The sequence below is a fragment of the Xiphophorus couchianus genome, chromosome 12 (genome assembly GCF_001444195.1).
Source record: "Xiphophorus couchianus chromosome 12, X_couchianus-1.0, whole genome shotgun sequence".
NCBI classification, from domain to species: domain Eukaryota; kingdom Metazoa; phylum Chordata; class Actinopteri; order Cyprinodontiformes; family Poeciliidae; genus Xiphophorus; species Xiphophorus couchianus.
The window spans coordinates 22,792,819-22,813,143 of NC_040239.1; the positions used below are offsets into that span (position 1 = coordinate 22,792,819).

At 40.7% G+C, this 20,325-nt stretch overlaps 1 protein-coding gene across 3 annotated transcripts in view; it reads right to left on the reverse strand.

The window, feature by feature from the left end:
- Positions 1-20,325, reverse strand: part of LOC114154497 (tetratricopeptide repeat protein 28) — a 236,403-nt gene that overhangs the window by 51,153 nt on the left and 164,925 nt on the right. For all 3 annotated transcript variants that reach the window (XM_028033627.1, XM_028033626.1, XM_028033628.1), the window contains one exon: positions 678-1,185. In XM_028033627.1, the coding sequence (XP_027889428.1) occupies positions 678-1,185 (508 nt within the window). The remainder of the gene's footprint in view (positions 1-677; positions 1,186-20,325) is intronic.

A 20,325-nucleotide genomic window follows, 5' to 3' on the forward strand; every position in this document is an offset into this window, starting at 1 on the left:
GTTTAATTTGTATATAAATGTTAAGTTACATTATACACATAACTGTACAGGTGTATTGAACTGTGTGTCTCCTTATGACTAAGACAGAAGACAGCATAAATCTTGATTTAATAACTTCCCAGAGTTTTAAATAGCACCACCTACCATGTTGGCTACCTTGATGTCTCGTATAGCAAGGCACACTGTGGTATTTTGAACATGCAGCAATTTGGGTTACATTTTAAAAATGGGATTTTGTACAAACTGTTATTAAATTATTACTATTAGCACTAAATGCTAAAATTAAATACTAAATACAGATAAAAATATTAACTTTGCTATCATTTTATCTCTTTCTTAAAGTAGAAATGATAGAACCCTGTTTTGCAGTAACGTCTTCCTCACAAAGCACTGTGACAACATTGATTTTCTAATATAAATAATGATTAACCTCTCAAAGAACTGGAGTGGACCGTAGCAACTGATTGATTTGATTGACTGCTACTTCTAAATTAAAAGGAAAATTACTTACCAATGTGGCTCTTGTGTAACGTGCTCTATGTGGTTTGTATCACTGGAAAAGTGCTATGTAAATTAAGTTCATGGAGAGTTAAATCTATTTCTCATCTTCTTAACGTTGAATTTGATATGCATCCTGTTGTCACTCATCAAGCAACTGAAATGTTTGACATACATACCCAAGTTGGAGGATGCCCTTCCTTCTGCAGCCCTGTCCTTCAGTCCTTCAGCGATTGACAGCTGCTGTTCATGGTACTGCTTGGCTCTCTCCAAGTCTTGCATACAGCGGGCAGCGTGACCCAGCCCTGCATATGCCCTCATCTCGATGGACTTTTCCTCCAGCTCCTGCGCAAGCTCCAGGACATGGGTGTGGTAGGACATGGCCTTGTCAAAGTTACGATGGTAGTGGTAGGCACTACCAAGGTTGCTGTAAGCTCGGGCCTCTTCTCTTTTATTTTCCAGGGCTTTAGCAATGCCCAAATGTTGCTCATGACATTGAACAGCATTATCAAAGTCTCCCATGGCGATGTAGACGGCTCCCATGTTTCCCAGCTCACGAGCCTCAGACAGCTGATCCTTGGACTGCTTGGCCAGCAGGACGCACTGCTTGTGACTGGCGAGGGCGTTCGGATAGTCCCCTATGGCGGTATATACATGGCCCAAGCTGCTCAGCGCCATTGAAGCAGCCTGCAAAAAGACATAAGAATTGGTGCGTCAGAAATGTTTTACTCTGTAGGCACACGAAAAAGAAAAAAATCAAAAACTTTAATTAATTATACCAATACTTCATTAACAAAAAGTAATTTTTTGGCTCTGCTTCACAAATTCCTCACCAGCACTAAAACATCCCTTTATCTAGAAAATTGTACATGGATCGAGCTGAAAAAAAAAAAAAAAAATCACAATACCTGAGTTTTAAAAGAGGCCTAATGCTCAGAGACCAAACAACAAACAAAACCTGATTTGATTTCCCCTTTGCTGAGAGAGGAGGGGGGTAAAGTGTGATGCAGATCAGCACAGCGGCAGGCTTTCTTTAAAGCTGCCAGTTTGCCCACTGCAATCATGCCTCATGGCGTGCCACCACCAACGGAACAAAGACTCTGTTAATCAGGAGGAAGAGGAGGGAGGTTTCAGCTTCACACCACATCTGTGGGGGGCCAGCCAACTGGTGACAAGACCTCTCTAGTAGAAAAAAAAAAACAAAAATCATCCAGGATTCATTTCGGATCTCCACTTAGACTTTAACTCTCTCCACCAGGGTTCGTCAGTGAAAAGGCAAACCGTCAAACTAGACTTAAAAGCTGACATTGCACTAGTGAAATATAGATGGCTGCCAAAAATGAAGTCTTGACCTCTTATGTGACACTTTCACTGCAGGCTTATTAACTGTATATACAGAGGATAAACAGTGGGGAATTGGGGTCAGTTGTCATGAAGTGAACAGATGTTCAATTAATCATGCAGGAGGCAGATAATAAAGCATATCCTTTCCAATGTCCCACTTTGCAATCTCCAGCCAGGAAGGGGTTTGGAGAGAGGCCAGCGAAGAGGTGAACCACCATCCTGACAGTTAAGGCCATATTAGTGCTCTTCTAGCATAGCTTAGGAGTCTGAAAACTCTGAAGTCAGCAACAGCGAGGGATACATTTCTGCAGGCATAAAATGTTCATGAAACACCATTCAAAGCCAATCAGTTTAAAACTTCCCAGCGATACTCACAAAGGGAGCAGATTGAACTGATTTTTCACAAAACAAAGTTAGAGATCAGGACGTAATTTGGTTTCTTGCTATTAACAGACCACTTATTGGACTTTCAAGACATCTGTTTTGACATGATTCTTCAAAATTGGTGTTTTAATAACTTTTTATATTGTACCAATAAAATTGGACATTGGCAATTGACCACAAAATATTGATCGGATCACCTCTAGTTTGGACTCTCCTACAAGCCCTTATAAAGGTATTCTCTTTTCTGAGGATCTTTTTTGGCAACCTTTTTTCCAAATGCACAAATACACAAAATCCAATCTTTCCTTCATTCCACACAGCTGCTGATGCTGGAACCAATTACCTGCTGACATAAGAACTTCCAGCAGTTTGCTCAAGTTTAAAGACTCGACAAGGCATTATATGAGCCCAGGAGGCAATTACCCTCCGTCACAACTGTTGCTGTTTCATGTTTCTAGATAGCCTATCTAGAGCTGCTCAATTACATGTGCCTTTTGAAGCTCCGCTCCATCTCTCTGGCTCAAACTTCCACTTTTCTTAGCAGAAAACAGAAGATTCCTCATCTCTGTCTGTCTTCAGCCGAGCACAGCGGGAGACGAAGGTGGGGATGCGAAAAAAGGGGGGAGGGCGCAATCTACTTCAGTGGAGATGAGTTGCTCTTGTGATCAGTGTCCCTCTAAAGTGATAGTGCAACGCTGCATTTTCTCCTCAGATGGGAGCTGAGATAGGCAGATAATGAGGAGCCAGCCGTTCCAGTAACAGAGGACTGACTGTGTTTGGGCTCCAGGAAGGTAGACTGAGACCATCTGTGTCTGTCTGCCCCAACACAAAGCAACATTTTTGCCTGGAGAAAATATTATTCCACACAATCCCTGATTTGACCCATTTCAAATCAGACCCATTTCTAATTTCATTCAGTTTCTTTCCTGCACTTATCGCTCCTCCATCTCTGCTCTGACCTCCTCCTCCCGGTCTTTGCACACATAATCACACCCACCCATTCGCACTTCTCCTTTACAAAGTCAGTTCTGATTGTGTTTACAGAGTCCAGCCTTCCTCCGGATGTGTGGGGATTTGACTAATCCTACCGCCGTCCATTATAAACAGTTGATAGGCCACTGGCTCTAATCAGCTAACACGTTCTGTAGCATAGCTAACCGAACTGAAAGACAAACTTTCAGACGACGAGGGAGGCAGCAGATTCAGAAATGCTTGGCTTCTGTGTCATTAGTCATCTTGTCCCTCGTTGAGGACTGTTACAGAGAATTGCAAAAATATTATTGAACTTTTTTGGGGGGGGGGGATTTTGTGATAAACCAACACAAAGTAGGAGATATTTGTGAAATAGAACGACACATGGTTTTAATGTTTTTACAAATAAAAGTGAAAGATGTGGCAGACATTTTTTATCTAGATCCTCTGGGTGAATACTATGTGGTACCAAACAATGAAGCCTTGTGTCTACTGGACGTTGCGTATCAGGGTGATGCTTTTTCTGCTTCGTAAGGGATGATGAAAACCATGTATTCACATCATAATTACTGTGTGAGCAGATCTGCTATGTGAAATCTTATCAAAATACATTGAAGTTTGTAGTTGCAATGTATAACAATGAATACTTTTGCAAGTACGCTTAAGCTAGGTGTTTTTAACCCGTACCTCTGGAGGTAAAAAGAAATTGACCTCTGAAGATTAGATCCTCACAACCTGCAGCAGAGTTTTCTCTGGTGGCCAAAGTTGATGGTTCAGTGTGAATTTATGGCTCTGAGCTCCGTGGGTGTTTCTTTTTCTCATCCTGGAACAGAGTGGTGCCCACAGCTTTACTGCCGTCTGTGGTTATACCTCACCTCACAGCTGTGTGACTACGTCTTTGAAAATCCTCCTTATTTCACTTTGGACCTTTGAGGTCAGACGAACTCCAAACAGCCAAGGCTATCATCAGAGCCTGGCTCAGGCTACGGGGACAACCCCGGCTGCCATGAGATCTTAGTGGTTGGATCATGGTTGCACTTGTAAGGCCGTCTGCTTTGAAGAAAGCTCAACACATGGGTGTGGAACCTCCCTTTGAATCAGCAAAAGCAAGCAAACACAAATATTGCCAGGTGTACAAACAAGCACCGACTGCTTTGACAGGATTACTGGCTAGAAGGTCATTCATTCCTTTAAACAAATTTGATATGAAAAAAGTTATGACTGAATAAACTGCCAGTAAAGCTTAATAAGTATCACAAAAGTTTAAAAGTCGAACCTTAAGACATTGTAAAATTTAACGTTAGACCAAGTTTTTTTTAAAGCCCATTTAAAGACAGTTGTGTTTTTTGTTTGCTTTTTTTTAAAATTATTTTTGTCACATTACAACCACACACTTAAATTTATTGGGAAAGGTTTCTGTAAGGCCTTTTTATAGACGCATGCCTTTCATACTGAAGAAAAGCATAGTTCTAGCTTTAATCAGCAAAACATTTTCAATCTAGGATAAAATATTAATTTGTATCCTCCAAATGGCTTTTGCCAAACTGGAAATGGGGCATCTTTGGGCTTCTGAAAGCAGCCAGCTGCACTAAACTGTGGGTCACGGGGAATAAGTTGCCTCAGTTTTAATGCAAACGCAAACTGCACTTCGTAAATTTGTAAAATACTTTGAAAACCATGTGTCATTTCAATTCCACCCCACTATTATGGATTTCTTTTATTTGTCATCACATAAAATTCAAGAACAATACATTAAAGTTTCTGTTTGTATCCTTGCAAATGCAGCAAACTTGGAAGGGCTGGAATATTTTTGCAATCCAAAGCAAAAATATTCCATCACTTCATTGATGAAAATGAATGATAACCCCATTTTTCTGCCAAAAATCAGAAAGAGACATCTTGCAGGTAGGGTTGGGAGATCATGGTGTTAAAAACCCTGCAGCCTGCCCTCTGTCCAAACAGCAGGCTGCAGGAAAAATCAGGGCAGACCTTATTTCTGCAAAGTGCTGTTAATGGGATTATATGAAAGAGGAGAAGAGCTGCTCTCTCTTATAAAGAGGAGACAGACGGCAGGTTTGATTCTATTACCACAAAGGTGACAACAACCTCTCTGTTCGCTCCACCAATATGGATGTTAATCCTTCAGCCGGGCGTATTACAGTTCCCAATGTAATCAATAGGAGCAGTAGGGATGCAGAGATCCAGGAGTGAGAAGTTTGAAAGATCAAGAAGGTAATAGAGAAAAAGCATACGTTGGCAAGAGAAACAACACACAGCTTTTAAAGTTGTCTATCGATATTTAATTGTCATTCTAAAACAAAATCTGTGATTTATTAATAAGTGTACAGGTTAGTTTTTCATTACAGATCACATTTTAAATGTATTTGCAGTGTTCAGAAACATCTTCATGCAACATTTGGTGAATTCAATGCAAAGAATTTGAAAGATTTTAGAACCTAACCAGAAGTTTCTGCCACCAGATGCAAACAGGAAAGGCTTGTGTAAAAATCTACAGAAAGTATATTTAATGTTGTTTTAAGCGCACAAACCTTAGCTTCAAAGTTTTGTTTAAGCAAAGTAAAACAACTATTTTCCAAGATCTGGCTGCACATCCCAACACTTGCACTGCAAATACACAAAATCTGATCAAGTATGTTTGGTCTAGTTTCTTGTGCAAATATCTTAATACCCTTGAAACAAGACAACTAACTTACAAGTAATTTTCAGTAGCTTGTTTTAAGTAAATAATTCATTAATATTGATGTACTAGTTCCACTGGTAGATTATTTCACTTATGACTAGTACTTTTTCATCAAGTGAAACATTGAACAGTTGGACATGTCCATTCAAAAGTTTAAAGGTTTCACTAAATTCACCAGCAAAGGTTCATTCTGAAATTTCCCGCCGAAAGCCGGACATTCTCTACCTTTATGCAAGTATTAACAAAGGTGAAAAAAAATCAGCATACATCTCCAAAACAAAGAAAAACAGAAGCAAAGAAGCTTCATTTATTTAAAAAATAAAAAATAAAACAAGATATAATGGTCTGACTCAATTTATTCTTAATTTAAGTTTTACAGACTGGTTTGGTTTACCAAGTGCTTTGGTTTACCAAGAGAACAACAAACAAAGCCACTGTGATGTCAACAGCTACTCTTACAGTTCACACACACACACACACTAATATACCCTATTGTAAACACATGCACAAAAGAACAGAGGTCTAATTAAAAGGAACTGGAGTGGGAAGGTGAGGAAGACCATGCACCAGTGTCTCTCTTAACAAGCTGGGCTCGGGGACAAGCTGGCAGGGAACCGAGTCCCACTTTAAAATGAAAAGGATGTGAGGGTGGAGCAGCGCGGGAGGCGAGGGGGGAGCATGAAAGGCTTCGGGAGAAATTGTCTTTGAAAGATGAGAGAGGAGAATATTGAAGACATCCCTAAGGTGAACATTTTCTTTAGATCTACATTCACCTGCAGCAACGCACGTTGACAAAAAAAAAAGGAGGCATCTGAGATGCAATCAAGTCAAACAGAACAGGCCAGTGATGATCTCACAGAATCTCATAGAAAAAGACGCTCTCCGGTGCATTTGCCGTTATCCGCGTGAGTGTGTGTGCAAATAACGTCTGAATAAGTGACGTTATTCATTTATTCAGAATAATAAAGGGGGGAATTTACAGGAAATATGCTGGTAATATCAGCAGAGAGGCTGGGGGTGGGGGATTGGGATTTGACAAAATATTCCTGTGGTTTTATGGGTCTATACTCCATTCGCTGTCCCCCGCTCTGTGTTTGCAAAGAGATACGAACCCCAGGGGAGCCACCATTAGATCAGCCAAATGACTGCTTCTCTGCCATATCAAAACCTTCTGCTTTTTAAGCTGGCAAAAGCTGTGTTCTGCCAAGCGAGGGCAGGTACAGCTGCGCCTGACTGCTCTCCTCCACGCACACTCGCAGGCAAACATGGACACTCACATGCACACACCGCTGTAATTTTATCGCTCCAGAAGGCATAACGTGGATTTGCCTACACGACCATGAAGCCCCCCCCCCAAACATAACCAAATTTCTCTAATCAGGGCTTCTTAAGTACTCTTATCTGCATTTAGTAACAGAAAATGAATGAAAATGTACTACTGTTTTATTTTTCCCAGCCAATTAATAATACATTTCTTATCCCTAATGTTACTTTAAGCCCTACCCTTTACTATACGCGCCTTGCAGCAAATCTTTATTTAGCTATGCGGCATGTGAGTTAAAGCTGAGAGTCTTTAGGAACAATGAGAAAAAGGAAAGTCAACAAGGAAGAATTACAGGAGCTCGACAACACAGAACTCCCCGTTTCCTCCATGATTGTTTTACTTCACTCTTCCGTGCTAAATTTTGTCGACATTTGTTGTGAATTGGAGCTACATAAATAAACCAAATTGAATTGTCCAGCTTGACTTAAATTACACACCTTTCACGTTTTCACGATTCGGAATAGCAGTTTTCAAGTGTTTGTTTCACTCAAAGCATAAATAAAACAATTTCCATGCACATAAGTACATTCTTTGACCAATCCCTGCGTCTGGTTTGATCGATTAACGGTGATGCGCTTCAGGACACATCCACACAGAACTGACACAAAATAAACATATAATGTAATATAATATTCTTGATGCATCAAATCAAGGCATTTAAATAACCACATAGTTCCTTCTTTTGCATGTGAAAAAGTAGTTATTTTCTGGTACGCTGTCACAATAAACAAATAGTGGATTTTTTTTCCTCATTATGTCGGAGCAACAGAATCCATAGAGGTAAACACCAGTACACAGAAACACAAAATTATACCACATATATTCCCTGGATTGTGCCCACGTGCGCATAGCTTCTTTTTACTTCTTGGATTCGTGCACAAAGGACATACATCGTCCAGCAATAATTGTGTGCCTGTGTTGTTTTGTTGAGCATATATTCTGAGTTGGCTGTAAACAAGCAACAAGGGAGAGGGGAAGACACACCAGAGGCAGAGAGAAAAATGTAACCTGACAGTCTCCTCTGGCATTAGTGGAAAATTTGACTGTTCCCTTTACGTGGCTGCGGGGGTTTGATATTTCAAGCTGCCTCTCTCCTGCAATGCGATAGACAAAACACTGTTTACAGAACTGGTCTAATGGTAAGACAGGAAAGCAAAGGGGAGCAAGGCGGAGCGACCGGGCTTCCCTGTAGCGCCTGTCTTGGAGTGGCCGTCCCCTGTGACAGGATGTCAGCATTGTTCAAATGCAAAAACAGCTCTGCTGCCATCTGATATAAACACGTGAATCTAAGGTCTGTGCGAGCAGGAAATTGAAGAGGTAACACACAGGGGATGTGTGGCATTGTGAATGAATCTTAATGCACTCCAAATCAGAGCAGGGCCTCAAAGGGTTATATACGGCGCTGCTGTTTGTGTCTTTACTGAAGTCAAATCTCCACAGGAAGAAAAAAAAAATAACTGTGTGATGCCTGCTGGTGTAAGGAATCAATTCTGGAGAGACTTTGCTGTGACAGAAAGGGAAATCACAGTGGTGTTTCAAAGTCATTTGAGATGTGGGAGCGAGGCGTACATCAACATTTGCCACTTTGCAAAGCCTCCGGCAAGGGGTAGAGAGGATACCTCCTTCTTTAGCATAATGACACTACTCAACTAATACAGGTGCGACGCAGAGATGCAACGGAGATAGATGGAACGACCGATGATCATTTTTAAAGTGCTTCCATTAAAAGCTAATTAGCTGTTTTCATTGCTTCCTGCCGGGTTTGAGGACAAACTGCCAAATATAGTGCAAGCTCTAAGGCCAGTATGTCCGTCAGAGACCGTTCAGCAGGGCGCCCAGCAGTCAATCCAAGGACGCAACCATCTGAGGTTATTAAGAGGCGCTCTGCAAGCTGAAGGGTGGAAGGGAGAGTACCTGTCAGGGCGTACAGCTGGACAAATCAGGCCTGGCAGACAGAGTTCCATCTTTTTAATGGTACACAAAAAAGGGGAGGGGAGGGGAGATTAAAGAACACACAGGTTAAGGTCTGAGGACCTGGATCGATATGAGCTGGCCAGAGTTGTTGCTTGGAGCAGCCTGACACAATGAATGAAATGAAGAGTGACAACCAACTGTCCTGGCTCTCCACGCGTCACGGTTTTCTCCAAGAAAGGTGACAGGACGTCTGGCGGCCCCTCCTCTAGCCACTCGTGCCTAATGGGTTTAGACCACACCAGATTTCTGTGAAATGAAAGGAAAATTGAATTTTTTTCCCACTTTTTCGGAATGATGTGGGGATTTAGCTAGTGATATGAAAAAGCGAGTCATAAAATCACATTTTTAAAATCAACTTTTAGTATTTTTGTCAAATTTAAAATACAAGTGTTGATAATTAATGTGATTAAGATTCCCTGCTGAACCTAAGAAGTCAAGCCACTGTTGCCTTTCAGTGGTAAAGTCCTGTTTTGTTTTTCAAAGTTTTTGGCTGGGATTTTCTGCATTGAGTTTGCACATTCTCCCAGTGCAGGCACGAGAGACTCTCCACAATATGATGCTTCAACCACAATCCTTCATATTATGACTGTTGAGGGTGATGCAGAGTGTAATTTGTTGCCACCTATACTGTTTGTTTGTTGGCCCTAAAGTTGACTTTAAGTCTTTTTTTTTACCACAACATGTTTTTTTCATCACATGCAAACAGGATATCTTAAGTCATATTTATAGAGTTCAAATCTAAGCGCCCCGTCATTCTGACAGCTGCAGCTCCTCCAGAGTTATGAGTTAAGGGCCTGACCCCTAACCCTAACCCTTATTTGATTGTATTTCACCATTTTATATGTGATGCTTTTTTAATTTTGTGAAGCAGCTTATTGGTTGAGACGATTAAATTTTAAATTAAGCTTCGACCAGCTCTAGGTGAGATGTTTATAGCTAACCCTGCATTAAATTTTACATCTTTATCCCTGGCCTGTCCACTGTGTTCCTTGTTCTTCGTGATGCTATTTGTTCACTGGTGTTTTCTAACATACCTCTAAGGCCTTCACAGAAGGCGCTGTAGTTTCCTAACATTATCATCTGAAGTTTTATTTTTTATTTATGTAGTTTTCCATAACCCAGAGGCGAAGTGAAGATTTCTTATTGAACTCCTACTTTCCTACAATTATGTATGCATGCATTCTGTTTCATCTTCCCAAAGTCAATCAAAATATGCTGACAAAAAAAACCTCCCACCTTGCCAGGCCTTCTCAAGTCAAAGCCAGTGCAAAAAGCATTACTGGTTAACAGAATGAACTTGCTGATGTTCCAGAACAGAGAACCTTCCTGTTGGAGTATTGCTTTATGAGTTAAATTAAGCTTTATAGAAATCCAAGACAGCTGTTGTGCTTTGCGTGAGAAAATGTTTCATCCAATTTCTATAAAGATGCTTAAACTCATGCTGATTAGAGGATTGAGTGACTGCATGAAAGACATTACACACACTGGAAGACAAAGCTTTTCAGCTTTTAACACTCCTTTCATAACACCTGTTTCCTGCACCAGAAAGCAGCTGCTGTTCACAGATACAATCTGAGAAACCAACTGTACACTAAATGCTCAGCCAAGCAAATACAAAGCTGGAAGCTAAACTTTACCAGCTAATAAGCTTTGAGGTTTGCAAATGATGTAATTTCTTGCATGACAAATGAACAACGCAGATGGTTCTTACCCTTTATTAGCAAATGTCACAGGTTTGAGGTCTTATCATAACCCTGTCTTGTACGTATGTCTCGGTCTTGTCTCTTAACTGTTTTTTAATCTTCCCCGTCAAATACCAACTCCTCATGTAAAAAAAACAACAAAACCTAAAATAAACAAATTAGTTGTATGAGATGCTTAAACTCTTCTTTCAAGATGTGCTGCAGCTCATCTTAAACTCATCTTTAAGTTTAAAGATAATTGCCCCTTCTCCTTTTTTGTACCTGCTAACATCATTTCCTGTCAGTAGAAATGTCCCAATTCAACCTAAAATATTATAGATGTAGCTATAAAGGAATTATGGAGAACAAGGTCTCAACGTTCCTGACTAAACTTAGCTCACAATCGTTGTTCTTGCTGTACTGTGTGTACCAGGTGCATCCGTAGGAGTTGCCAAGCCAAACGGCACTACTTCCATATCCAGTTTTTGAAAATTCACATCTATGTTCACATGGGCCTCTTGTGCTGAGCTATTGAATGTGGGTTTTCTATAAATGTTTTATGACAATACCAACAGTAGTAAGACTAATCGGCTGTTTCAGCTTCTTTGTGCGTCAGTGTAATGTTATCTCATATATTTGTGGGTGTGGAGGAGAGAAATTCAGACACTAGTCATTAAATTTTACAATGTGTAATGAAAACCACCCCTTATTAGGGCCATACTAAGAATTTTTTTTTTTAAATAAAATTATGAGAATAAAGTAAAAAAAAAAGTGAGAATTAAGACGAAATAACAAGAGAAGTAACATGAGAACAAAGTGATAATATTATGACTTTATTATTGTAATTTAATGACTTTATTCTCCCAATTTTATTTTTAACATTTTCCTAGCCCTTATGTACTGTTGTACAGACAAAGAACATTTAGTCACAAAATTAACTGGAACCTGAATGGAAATATGTTATGACTCAAGTTAACAATAAATCAAACAAAATAAAGGTAAAACATGCTAGTTTTAGCTCAAGTGTCAGTTTGAGCAAGATGTAAGTTTAATGAATACTGCAGTTGTCTGGGTGATGTCAGATATATCTTGTTTAAATAATAAGGTTTTGTGCATTTTAAGTGCACATTCTTACAACACTATGACTGATCTATGAAAAATTGTCAACACTGTGTTTAGGCGGCATTTTAAGGCAGTCCTGTATAAACTCTGGTTTCAGGACAAATTATATGTTGCAACTTAAATATATTTATTAATGAAGTGGGACACAATCACTTGAACAGACCATATAATACTGTTGTAACACAGTGTGTTATTTTGTTGGCTAGTAACTTTTAATTAGCCTAAAAGGACTGGTTCTAAATCACTTCCTCTCGACTGCATATAAATTGTTACTAAAAGGTACATTAACGTCATTGCGCTGAGTTACACTGCTAACTGTACAATGCAAAAAAGAGCAGGTAAACAACACAGTAGATGGAGTGTGAATGTTGCGGCAAAAGCAGAAACATATATTGCCAGATGACCAAAGGTGTGCAGCGAGCGACATTGTGCCCCAGGCAAGGTTCCATTGTAATGCATATTTTATTTAGTGTTAGAGATCAAGTCAAACAACTCAATTCCAAGTAAAGTCACAACTTATTGATGTCTAAGTCCAAAGTACAAGTCAAAAGTCTTATGTGTTTGTTTTTTTTTTTCAAGTCAAGTGTGTGACTCGAGTACAGTGAACCCTTGCTATATCGCGGTTCACCTTTCACGGTCTCGCAGCTTCACAGATTTGCATCGTGCGTTGTGCTCTGCATTCTGATTGGCTAAACAGTCTCTCCGCTTCTTCTCTACCTGTGTGTCAACAAAGTTGCGGTATAATATGTACACGTACGTAAAACAGCTTGTCATATTTAACATAATCGATGGTGGCATGTCGGTTTATAAGAATCTTTTTGCCTAGAAGAAAAAAGAGCGACAACAACTGCTGATAACTATGTTCTTCTCTCGAAACACCTGCACCGCGGGCTTTAGAAGAAAAAAAAAACGCAACAGAGCGGAGTCAGGATGCAGCGGCTCAGTCAAAAAAGCAGTGAAATACACGTGAGTAACTATTTGTCTAATTGTACTTCGTATTTTTTTTTCATAATCATTTTTCATTTTCTCCCATTCTAATCCAATGACTCGGGTCGCGGTGGGGGGTTGCTGATCTCCGCAATTCGGGCATGGGAATCCGCCTCAGTTCATACTAAAATTATTATTTTACAGTACAGTAGTTATTTGTTAAAAAAAAAAAAAAGTTTATACAGTACTTTTTATTTGTTAACCAAATGTTTGGGCCTGTAAAAAGGTTTTGTTTTTTGGTTTCAATGTATTATGGAGTATTTCATTGTATAATAATTGTAAAAAAATAAAGATTATTACTTCACCGATTTCGCCTATCATGGGTTCTTTTTGGAACGTAACCCCCGTGAAAAACGAGGGTTCACTGTATTACATAATTCAAAGTCACATCACTCAAGTCCACATCTGTACCTCTTAGTGGGAGACATGGGATATCTGAGCTTTGGTATCTCCAGTTCAGTAATTTCCTAAATTAAATTCCCATCTTGAAAAAGACATACTGACAGCTGTTGAAAACCTTGGCCGCATTAAAACAACCTGTAAATTAATTTAGCTAGCTACATCACACCTTAAAGATGAATCTCGTCATTATGCTCAGCAGCGTGGTGCAAATAAATCAGAGATGACACACAGCTGAGAGAGTAAAAGGGCCCTGTTCTACCTCCAGTCCACCATAACGGCCATTTAAATCCCTTCCTTCCTTCCTTTCCCAAAATGTAATTACAAGCCTGGTGAGGGAAGCTGCTTGAGCCTGGGTGGCCTGCACAACACAGCACCAGCTCTTAGTGGGATCAAAACACGGGAGCTTTTTACTTCCAACACACCTTACTGCTCCTTAGACTGTTGCTCCTTCACTAACCCCATGCGGTTGATGCTGATGGGCTCTACAGTACGATTTAGATGCAGGTGGACGGAGCTGCTTTGCCTGATAAAGACTAGTGGGAGGATTTTAGCAGTGGCCTGTAAAAAACACTTAAAAACACATTATGGACACATGAACACACATCCTCAAATAACACGAGAGAACATAGTACGTCCCTCTGAAACACATTTAAGACAATGCTAAGCTCTCTGTGTGCAACAAGATGGAAAAAAATCCCAGGAACATTCCTCTCGTCCCCCTGTGACACACATCTGTCTCCTTGAGTAACGGAGTTCCTTCATCTGCTGAGGCAGAGGGGCCGAATCCCAAATAACCCAATTAGTTTCCCTAAATCAAAAATTTCCCAAGACAACACAACAGAGATCTATTAATGCAGTAGATTTTCAGGTATTACAGGCTTTTACAAAACAAATAGACAGCAAAGAAGATGATCGCAAGGAAATGCTGGCCTGTGGTGCTGATGTGGGAGGAAGAAATGATCTGGAAATAATTGTTCGCTTTGAAGGCCTGTTGTCAGGGAGAAATCCAAGGCCACCTGCCAGTAATGCCTCCAGCTGTGAGCACATGCCTCAAGACTCTGATTGACAGAGAGGGTAAATAGTTGCTAGCAGGGGCCCTGATTGTATCTCTCGCCGCTGGCAGAATAGCGGTGAAGGTGGACGAGTGATTGGCTTTTGTTACGGCCCTTCAGCCACAAATTAAGTTGGCATCTCAATCGTGCCACCAGAGCTGTGAGTTTGCTATGAGCCGATTTCTGCATCTCCAACCCATCCTTGATACAAACAAACAAGAAAAAAGAAGTAAGAACACCTCTTCCTTTGCTACATAACCAGAAGCAGGGTGGGGGGTAACAAGCGAAAACCAATCTTAATGAAGAAAGATAGGTTGGAGGAATTTTTAAGGGGAAGGGGAGTTCAGTGGAATGAAGAGAGAGAGCTGGAAAGAGACGCATAGTGGGGAGAGAAAAATGTTTACCAAAAACTCTGCAGGGACTTGGTTGGAATTTTAAGACCTGATTTTGCTGGAATGCTTGTTGTGTTCAGGTCACGCAATGTAACAGAGGGGAATATGCCAGCGTAGGAGGAATACTTGGCCTCGCTGAAGTCTCCCCTCTGGTGACAAGCTGAAACTAAAAGACGCTTGCTACAAGTGGAGGGAGTAGGGATGGGGATGGGACACGGGTGGGGAAGGGGACTTCGGCTCTCGAACAATACCCAACTGTCTCAGAACAGTAACATAAGCACCAATGGAATTATATTTTAACTTGACTAATTCAAAGAATGACTATAAAACACCAGGGTGGCGTCAAACAAACAGGTTTATTTAGTCTATTTATTTGGTTACATCAAACTGCAGAGAAGAAGCAACAATGGATCCATTCTTTTTATTTTCTCCATTTTGGCATGTCAGGCATACCATCTTGAGAAACTGGTTGCCTACATTTGCCAGGAACGTTTTGCTGTACAAGAAGGATATTTTAATATGGAATCATGACTGCTTTGTTGACTTTATTAAGTCAAGACTGTGTCTGACATTAAAGTAGAGAAGTCATATAGTTGGAATAAAAGTCTGTGCTTGTGGAACCATCAACTATTTGTACTCTCTGCGTATGTGTGCGTGTGTATAGATATGGAGGTAAGCAGCAACCCCCATCCCATACCTGCCACAGGCCAAGCACAGAACCCGGTTACCCAAGGGCCCAGAGCCTGCCCACATCTAGGGTAGCAAAACAGCCAAGCACAGAGTAGAAAAGTCCCCAACCCACCAGGCAGGCACCAGTTCACCTCTGGAATGCAGACAGACTAAGGGAAGGAGGGCACAGCACCTTCCCACCTAGCGAGCTAGCCCCAAGGAGCTCCCAGAAGGTCAAAAGCTGCCAACTGGGAATCAATCACATGCACAGATTGCCCAAGCCCCTACACAACTAACACCAAACCAAGGGCAGTTATTCTCCGCCCCACACTGGGTCCCTACGTTATTTACCCAGCACAGACACATAGACAGAAACAAATAAGGACAATGTCCTTACCTGGGCCCAGTTCCTTACCCTCATCCCTGGTGTACACACATATGTCTTTATAGTCTGTTTTGCTATGAATGCAACTGTGTATCTCTAAAGTGCATTAAAATTAGGGCTGTAGCTGTGGTGATGAAGGCCCCACTGCTTGCTGACAGTAAGGAGTACCACAAACCCGATATTCATATGTGGCTCTAGTTTGTTAAAATGACGAAGTTGGGTGGTGGGGATTAAGGGTGTCATTACATTTATGCCAGCTTAGGTTTTACTTTTAATGTTAACGTTTCATACAATTAATTCTTAAATCCAGCCTAAAGCAGTCATATGCAATAAATCTTTGAAAATTATTAAAAAATTCATTTATTAAACTATTTCAATTCACTAAGTAAAATACACAGACTGTCGTTTTCAAGACCTTATTTTGGTTAATTATAATGATTTTCTGTTTACATTTAATGAGAACATAAAATGTAATTTCTTAGAAGATTAGGATGTTATATAAGAGGATGAGACCAGAGATCACCAGATAATTTCACTGGCTTTTATGCAGGTCCCATGTGTTTTTTTTAAACTATGTTTTCTGACCATACATGAGGGAGAAAACATTGACAGATCAATAAATCAAGAGGTTTACACTTAGCTCAGCTGTTCCTTCACCATGATGCACCAAAAGCAGCTCCTGTACTACTGTAGATGAGACTCCAATCCCTCTAATTATCTCCTGCACTAAAAATGGTAAATGGATTGTACGGTACTTGTATAGTGCTTTATCTAGTCCAGGGACCCCAAAGCCCTACACACTGCATTCAATCATTCACATACACATTCAAACACTGATGAAGGTGAGCTACAATATTATAATATAACTGCTGAAGAAGACACGAAGGTACAAGTTGTACTCCGACCCAAAGCTCCATGGGTTTGGAGTCAGAGATTGACCCCAAAACCAGGTGGAAAAATTCCCCTTTTCACTGATTGGAAACCCTTTACTCAGACATAAAGGAGGTGAGGCTCATACTGGATGCTTAACACAATAGCTGCAAACTGCTTTACTGCCTGCTGAAGGTCATGGCTTAAGATGCCAACATAAATATGTTATTTGCAAAAAGCAAAAATGAAGCCCCATGGTCCCCAAACCAGATGCCCTACTTTCTACAACCCGACCTGTGCCGAGGATGTAAACACAACTTTCACTGTGGCTGTTTGAGGAAAACCATCTCTGGCACCCTATTCTCCTGCTGTACTCCGCCACCACCAGAAAATGCCTCGGGGGACACGGCCACAAGCTTTCTCCAAATCCCAAGAGCACATGTGGACTGAACAACCACACACCCTTGACTCCCTCAGCAGTTCCATGGGGGTAAAAATCTGGACTGCTGTTCCACGACTAAAACAAAAGCAAAACTGCTCTTCTTGGATTTGGGGTTCTTCAGTCATCAGAGACACCTTCCCAATATTTTGTAGTAAACTTTCCCAGAGGCGGTGAGAATTGTTCTCCCTCAATAGTTGGAACAGACTTTCCAGTCCCCTTTCATAAAGTTGGATACTTCAGAGCTTTTGGAATCTATCATTAATTTATTCAATATTGGGCTAGAACAAATTATATTTAGTTTAAGTTTGTGTTTGTTGAACGTCTTGTACATTCTGGGAACTAAACACAAGCAACCTGGTTTAATGACCCACTGACCCAAACATAAAATGTTAATTGTGTACTGTTCATTTTGTCTGACAAAGCACAAGGTCTTTATATGTGGCTTCCAATAAAGACACAGATTGCACTCATGAGACAGGTCCTTGAAAAACTTATCATCTCCGGGAGATTCTCGCTCAGCCCTAATAACAAGCATGGCGTAATTTTTCTCCTGTGCATCTGTTCTGGGCTGCAGGCGGAGATGTGCAAACACCCAAACTGAACACACATAGAGAGACAACAATAAAAAGGTCCCTTTTGTCTGCTCAACACTGATGAAAAGCTACCCACTGCGTACTTCAATCACATCCAAAAATGAGTTGAAAACATGCTGCAACCTCGACAGCGTCATTAAGCCTGTCAGTCAGTTCCACGGAGAGTGGGGAAGGGAAAAAACGCCAGAGGCCATATTTGGTGTGGTGGGCAGCCCTGAACGAGACCCAGAGGAACCAAGAGTCCCTCCTGTGCTAGATGTTGGATTGGTCTGACAACGGCATAATGAAGCTATATGATTATGGATTCTGCTTTGCATATCCATAAAACCCCCCGAATGCCAAACATCCAGACTGAGAAATCATGCATGTTTGAATGGCGTACAGTGAATAATAAGCATTATCATGTGAGAAATGATAGCTGAAATCCCATCATATATGTTCCCACGCATTAACAAGCTGGCTGTGCACACACAGCTGCATATCCTTGGTCAGACAGACACACAACACATCGAGCAAGATAAGCCTCTGCGCGCAGTTGGAGGCTGCTGCGTGATTGGCCTCTGTGGAGCTACTGCTTCTCTCATCATTAACTCTTCAGAGGATCACACTGCTCTAATCACGCTAAGCCTCTCTGAATGGCGATGAAGTCAAAAACGTGCCTATACACTTATTCACAGATGTCCTGCTTATTACGTCTGCAGCACACTCACGCATGTGCGTGATGGCCTCTTCATCTCCACAATCATAGCGACGTGAGCAGCTGTGTGCAGCCTGTAAAAGCAGGTCTGATAGCAATCACAATACGAACCAATTATGGCCAATTTGCAAGGAATTAAAAAATCTAAGAGTCACTTCTGCAGATAATTGTGGAAACAATATGTTCTCTTTTTTTTTTGCTACAACCCAGAGTTGAGATTTTCAGTTTAATTAAATCGGTAAGAGATCTCAAACGTGTCACATCACTGTTCAGCTGACAAAATGTTTCTTTATCCGAACCATCTCTGATTGATACCAGGCACACTTTCCTGCTGCTTTTAACAGGTGGGTAGCACTTTTCTAACCCAGGATAAGTAACATTTTTATCACTGGAGATGGTTGGCTTTTTTTTCCTTGATAACATTTATTTAGTTAAATATAATTTCATATAAAGGAAATATTATTTTTCCCATAATTGGCACCCAAAAAAGTATCTATAAAATTACTTTCCTTTCAAGGCTGTCAATGTTGTGCCTGTTACTTTTGAACTTCTTTCTGTCAAGTTTTTCTTTTATTCAACTTTTCATTAATGCCAGTTTCTTCAGCAGTGGCCTTGGATGGTCTGTTTGCCTTGTACAAGGACAACTGTAAAGTCAGCAGTTCTGCGTATAGGATTGTGGGGCCTACTCAACCAGACTGACCATTTAAGGCTGTGGTCTCAAACTCCAGCCCTCAATGCCCTGAAACTCTTAGACAATTCTCTGCTTCAGCACACCTGGCTCCATTATTGGTTCATTAGCAGAGCTTTGTAGAGCTACACTGCATGCTAGAAAGGCAGTTTTGCCACTTAACTCAAGTGTGTAGGACAAGGGACACATCTAAAAGTTGCAGGAGAAAGGCAGTTTGAGAGCACTGCTCTCAAACTTTTTTGAGATTTTGAGAAATTAAAATGTTGGTTACACACTTATCGTTAAACATTACAGAAATGCATGCCCACATATACCACAGCATAGTAAATCCACGAGTTTCCCTTTTTCAACTGAATAGCTGAAACAAAAAACTTTTTGATAAGCTGTGAGCCTTTGACAAAGATGTCATCTATGTGTGTTCATTACTAAAAGTCAGAAAATGACTTCAAGAAAATAACTACTCACCTAAACTCATGCTTATGTACAGTCAGAGCAATAAAAAAAAAAACTGAAATAAGTGGGAATGTAGCATGAAAGGCTGGATGACAGAGGGGCTGGGCTGTGGGATATTTCCACCAATCACTTAATGACAGCAGGGTAAACCCTGGACAGATAACCAGACCATCACAGGGCAACAGAAAGGCACAAAGGACAACCATAAATGCAACACACATCTAGTGGTAAATTAAAAAGACCGACTAATTTACCATGCATGTCTTTGAACTATGGGAAGGAACCCACATATGCATGGGGCTAAGATTTGAAACAATGACCTTCTTGTTGCAAGGCAACAGAAACTGTCCCAGTTGCCCTTGTCTGCAAAATTTACCATATTTTTATAACCGTTAAGATTATTCCCCATGGTAACACACAGCAATGTTTTAGCTAGTAAAACTGATATACAATTGCTAAATGGCATTCTTTCCCTTTATGGGACTTGTGTATATTTGTGTACATGGGACCTCAAGAGAAATACCTAAGTCTTGCCACAAGCCCAAAGCCACTGGGTACGAATAAATCTGCTGCCAGCGCCTAAAACACCAGCTAAAGTCCAAAATGAGAAGGGCTACAATGAAATGTATGAGTGCACTGTTTAGCTTTGAGCCCTACTAAATATTTTACAACACTGACTTCACTTGATCTCTTT